Source organism: Belonocnema kinseyi, chromosome 8 (genome assembly GCF_010883055.1).
Source record: "Belonocnema kinseyi isolate 2016_QV_RU_SX_M_011 chromosome 8, B_treatae_v1, whole genome shotgun sequence".
Lineage (NCBI taxonomy): Eukaryota > Metazoa > Arthropoda > Insecta > Hymenoptera > Cynipidae > Belonocnema > Belonocnema kinseyi.
In genome coordinates, this window is record NC_046664.1 from 15,924,193 (window position 1) to 15,930,329 (window position 6,137).

A 6,137-nucleotide genomic window follows, 5' to 3' on the forward strand; every position below is an offset into this window, starting at 1 on the left:
TTTATTATTTTTATTTATAAATTTTTAAATTCAGTGATAAAAATGTAAAACAAAATAATTTAATTTTTAAACAGAGATGAATTTTCAAATAAAACTATAAATCTGCAGCAACAAAACAAAGAATTTTTAACGAAGCAGTCAAGAAAGAAAAATATTCTTTCCAAATTGTTGAACTTTCAAGCCAAAACACAAATTTTTTGTAAGAGTTTTATTTTCAAGCCGAGAATGAATATTCGAAGAAAAAAATGATTCAACTTCTACCACAGTATTTAAATTTTCAATTTAAAAAATCAGCTAAAATAGAATATTTGCATTCTAAATATAGCAAATAAAATTCCTGCCAAAAGAAATAAATTTTTCAAACCAAATGGACAAATTTTCAATAAAAGAAGTGAATTTTCGACAATGAAAGATTTTTCAGTCAATAGGGGGAAAAAATTCAACCAAATTATTGAATTAGTTGAACTTCTAAACAGAACATTAATTTTCAAACAAATAGTTGAATTTTCTACAAAAATAATAAAATGCATAACCCAAAAAGTTAAATTTTTAACAAAAAAATTGAACAATCGATTTTTAACCAATAATGATATAGTTAAACTGCAGCTGAAAAATTAATTTTCAAAGAAAAGAAAACGAATTTTTAAGAATTGTTTAATCTTCAGCCAATAAAATGAATTTTCAACTGAAGCAGTTCAATTTTTAATATTAAAACAATTTTTTGATAAAAAATTATCAGTTGAAAAAATAATGTTAAACCTAAGTGATGAATTTTCAACTAAAATGATGAAATATTCAATTAGAATAGTTCAATTTTCAGCTACAAAAAAATTATTGAGAAAATTCAAAATGATTTTGATTATTTCAGATTTATCAAATAAAAATGTCAACAAAAATAGAATCTTCAACCCAACAGTTAAATTTTTACTTAAAAAACGTGAATTCCCAACGAAAAAAGTAATCTTTGATATTTTAATCCAAAAATATTTTTATTTTAAATAAAAAAACAGTTTAATTCATCCAAAAAAGACCAATTTTCCAGTAAATACTTTAATCTTCAACCAAGAATAATTAATTTTTAAAACCAGTTGTATTTTTATCCGTATAAGATTAAATATTTTCCAAAATAGACGAATGTTTTACTAAAAAGTTAATATTTTTAACCCGTAAATATTAAATTTCCACAAGAAAGTTAATTTTTAACCAAAATATTTAATTTTTCTATCAAAAAGATGAATTTTCCACCATGAAAGGCAAATTTTCAACTCAAATTGTGATTCTTCAACCAAACAAGTGAATTTTTAACGAAGAATTTCAACTTTTAGTAAAGTGCAAAAAGAACAATTTTTAACAAAATAGTCCAATCCTCACTCAAAAACAATTTTAATTTTAAACCAAACATTTGCAATTTTAATTTTTTTGAACGATTAAATTTCTATGAAGAGGTAAATTTTCTAATACAAGACGAATTTTTTAGATTTTTGAAGACTTCAGATATATCGAAAAAGTATCTAGGAGATTTCTAGGATTTTTTCCTTCAAAATTCTAAAAATTCCTGAACATCTTTTGTAATCTTTTTAAATGTTAGCTTAAAATTAATTTCGTAGAAATAAAAAATAACTTTAAATATCCTCAGGAATTTTAAGGCATTTCTTTATTATCTTGAAAAATTTAGACACCTTTCTTCACAAGCTTCAACATTTTATTTCGAACTCTTAAAAATTCTACATTTTCGTTTTAAGTTAAAAATTTTTTTTTACTTCTAAATATCTTTTTAATCATTGTCTTAAAATTTACATTTTATATCTGAAAATACAACTATTTTTTTGTTAAAAAAATCGTATTCTTGATTTGAAAATACAACAAATCAGTGGACATTTTTTTCTTTCATGTTTCAAAATTGGACTTTTTCATTTAAAGACTCGTCTCTTTTGGTACAAAAAATCTATTTTATTTTGGTTTAAAATTCAAGTAAATATTTTTTTTGAACATTCTTTTCTTGTTTTTGATTGAATCCAACTGTGCTTGATTTCGATCAACATTTTTTTGGTTCAAACATCAATTATTATATTTCTCGTTGAGAACTCATTTATTTTTGTTCAAAATTAATGTATTCTATTTAAAATTTAACTAGTTTATTTGGTTGAAAATTAACTTCTCTGCTAAAAAATCATATGTTCCATTTGAAAATACATTTGTGTTGGAGGAAAATCTTTTTCTTGGTTTAAAAATTAAACAATTCAGTGGAAATTATTTTCTTTCTTGTTTCAAAATTAATCTCTTTGGCCAATGAAATTTAAAAAATCAAACTATATTCTAAACATTTTTCCATATAAAGTAATAAACAATAAGCAACAAATGAAAGCATTCAAAGTGGAACTCTTGAGTTCCAAATTTTGAAATTGAAGTTTAAAAGTTTTTCAATTCAAAAATTGAGTATTCAAATGCTCAAAAATTTTTACGTACAAAATGGAAGGAACTAACCCTTTTCAATTAAACAATGTTAAATGAAATGCAAATAAACTGCAAAATTTTGAAATACTCTAAATTAAAGAATCAAGCAATAAACTTAAAAAATTTTCAAAATTATGTTATTTTAAATAATTTTAACCTAGACACATTAAAAATTGGAGAACAATTTTTTTAACTTAACAGTTCTTAAATTAGAAGTTAAATTATTTTTATTTTAAATAGTCTAGGCATCCTTCAAAAACTTTGAAATTGTATTTCAAAATTTTGAAAAATCTAGAAGTGGTTTTAAATTTGTCCAAATTCAACATCATTTTTGAATTTTTTGTCAAAATATTAGAATAATATTAAGAGATATTTAGAAGTTTTCAAAAGATTCGAATTAAATTTAGAACTCGAAATAATTTCAAATACTTACAGCCGAATTTAAAATAAAATTTAGATTTTTGCAGATTTCAAACAAAAAATTTAGAATTTTTTAAGAATTGTGAAAGACTACAAAAGAATAAAAAGTTTCTTAAGATTCTTAGGAATATTGAAAAAGATGATATCTATTAAAATTACTCAAATTTTTTCTACAAATAATAATTGTTCAATTTTTATTTATGCGTCAAAATTTAACAATTTCACTTACAAATTAAACACATCTTAAATGAAAAAATTAAAATTGTAACGCTAAAAATGTAAAAGTTTCAATCTACTCGTCTTAAATGAACAGTGAAATATTGCTAAATAATAAATACTTATTCTTTTTCTACATTAAGAAATTTCAAATTAAATGGGATAAAAATTAAATAATTTATACTCACAATATTTTAAATTTAAGAAAAACCTTTAATTATGACTATATTATTATGGATTTTTTTTTAAGTTGAAAATAGTAAAACGTACCTTTACATTTTTTAATAGCTGAAAAAATTAGTAGAAATAATATATTAATGAATTTATTTATTAAATTTAATATAAAAAAATAATATAAAGAAATACCTGAAACTCTAAATTAAAAATATATTATTGATAAATCATGAAAATTTTTATTTTAAAATAAAATTATCGGAATAAATGATACATTAATTTCAATTATTATCAAGACTTTCGGATTTCAAAATTCGGTTAAAAATTAAAAAGGAAAATTTGTAAAGTGAAAGATTTTCGAATTAGCATTCTAAACTAAATGTTATAATAATTTATAAAAATCAGAAATTAGGAAATTATTTAAAAACGGTTGAAACGAAAGTTGGACAAATTTTTCATTCTAAAAATTTTGTAAAATTCCCGGTCAAAAAATAAATTCACTGTGATTTCCTAGCCCCATAAAAGTTCCGGTTTAGCGGCCACCTTAGTTGAATTCAACTGTTTTTTTATAACAAATTAAAGTCTTTTTTTGCTTAAAATAATACCAGCTATTTTATCTTTCGTTAAGAATTCACCTATTTTATTTGGAAATTAACTTTTTTCTTAAAAATTCATATTTTCGGTGTTAAAATGCAATGTAGAAAATTCTTTTGGTGAAAAAAAATCTGAAAGAGTTCAGCTATTTTTTTGAAAATTTCTCTTTTCTGGTTGAAAAATGAACTAATTAGTTGAAAGTTGATATAATTTTTGAAAAATTCAGGTATTCAGTTGAAAATTCTTAATTTTAGTTCAAAATTCATCCCTTTGGTAGAAAATTGAACTATTTTGCATTAAATTCATTTTTTATTGGGTGAAAAATAAAAAATATTGCTAAAAAATTTAACTTTTTGGTTGAAAACTAACATGTTTATTGCAAATGCAACCGTATTGTTAAAAAACTTGTCTTTATGGTTTGAAAATTGTAAAAAAATTAACTTTTTTGTTGAAAATTAATAGTTTCGGTATGAAAGTTCAAACATTTCGTTGAAAACTTATGCATTTTGTTAAAAATGTAACTGCTTTGGTATCAAATCAAAATTTGGTCTAAAAGTAACTTGTCTGTTGAAAATTCGACATTTTGGCTTCAAAATTTATTTCTTCCTGTGAAAAAAATACATACTTCTTTTGGCAAATGACAATGGTTTGGTTTAAAAATAGGACTTTAATTGATGCCTATTTACATTTAAATTAATTTTTATTAACCCATTACATTGAACTTAATTTCCAATGTTTCAAAGCAACGATTTTACACAATTTTTTTTTTACTTTTTGTTATTTAATTATTTAAGCAGAAGTTAATATTATTTTCATACAGCCTGAAAATAAACTTAAAAAAAAACTTGTATTAATTAAATTCCCTCTATGAAAATGTAAAAATTTTGAAATTCGCGAAATGAGTTTAGTCCATAACCTAAGTACATAATGTAAACACAGCAAAAATTAAAACAATTCTCAATTTCTCTAACAAAATCGTAAATACTTTTTGATCAAAATGTAATCAAAGACACAAAATAGAAACAAAAAAAGTGCAACAAAAAAATTGGTGCAGATAATTAATGCAAAACAGTTATTTTGCCGTTGTAGTAACAAAACCGTCGATGTGATAAAAACAACACTTTATTTCAAAAATTATCGCCACTATTTAGAAGGCATTACACTCAACTGAATTATTTTTTGACCCGAAGAAATTCCGAAAACAAAGGAATTTGATCATAGAAGCCAATTTGGTATAAAATAGACGGTATTTTGAAAAAAGAGAGCGCTCAACGATACTGACAGAGGTTATGTACGTTTAAAAAATATTACCTGATTCCTGTAGGTATCGGTAAACCAAAAAATTCACTTCGTCACTTGAGAAGCTCATTTTCCCGGCTTCTCTCTAATATATACACAATTAAAATAACATTTATAGCGTCCCGATTGTTTCAAAAGTAGACGCTGGTCACACTGTACCGCGTTGGTGAGGGACAAAGATTTTCCAATTCTTCACCTAATTGCACTGCGCATGCGTCGCATCGGATTTCTCATTAGGTGTAATTGGCGCGCTTTTTTAAAAATACTGAATATAGACATCAATTTTTTATAATAAATCATCATTCTAGTATCAATTAAATTAATTTTCCGATCATAAAATAGTCTTTTAGAGTAAGAGGTGAATTATTTTATTTTAACCCTCACAAATAAATTTTCTATATTAAATTCAAAAGAAGGAATTCATATTTGTCACAAATGCAATTTTTTAATAATTCGCAATTTTTTTCCTTGTAATTTCTAATTATTAAATATTGTGAAAAATTTAATTTATAAAAAATAATTTCAAATTGACGCGCGATCAACAGCCAATGAGGCACTTGGCACTACGCATGCGCAGTGCGCATAACGCTTTAGGGGAAATCCAAAATGTCTGCACACCGGGGGTCAAAAAATGATGCCAATTTTACGAGATGAAACTTAATTTTGTTAAGAAACTGGGGAAAAATAATTTTTTGCAATAAGTGCGCCTAAATATTATTTATCATTTTTCAAAATCTATGAGATAAAATAATAAAATCGCTACAAAAAAAGATCGATATTATCATTTAATTCAGTGGATTTAAAAAAATAAATGAACAATAATATTTGAATACACTTATGATAAAAACTCATTTTTCTCCAATTTATTTTTAAAAAAAGTTTTTCTCAGGCTATTCGTATTATTGCTTGACCCTCGGCATTCAGACATTTTGCCAGTGGACGTCACAATGAGAACTTTTTTTGAGAGTTGCCATTTTGGA

At 23.6% G+C, this 6,137-nt stretch overlaps 1 protein-coding gene across 1 annotated transcript in view; it reads right to left on the reverse strand.

Annotated features, from left to right (window-relative positions):
• Window positions 1-5,347, reverse strand: part of LOC117178390 (F-box-like/WD repeat-containing protein TBL1XR1) — a 39,915-nt gene extending 34,568 nt beyond the window's left edge. Inside the window, exon 1 of the mRNA XM_033369818.1 lies at window positions 5,170-5,347. Within this exon, the coding sequence (XP_033225709.1) occupies window positions 5,170-5,227 (58 nt within the window). The 5' untranslated portion in view covers window positions 5,228-5,347. The remainder of the gene's footprint in view (window positions 1-5,169) is intronic.
• Between the last annotated feature and the right edge of the window lie 790 nt (window positions 5,348-6,137).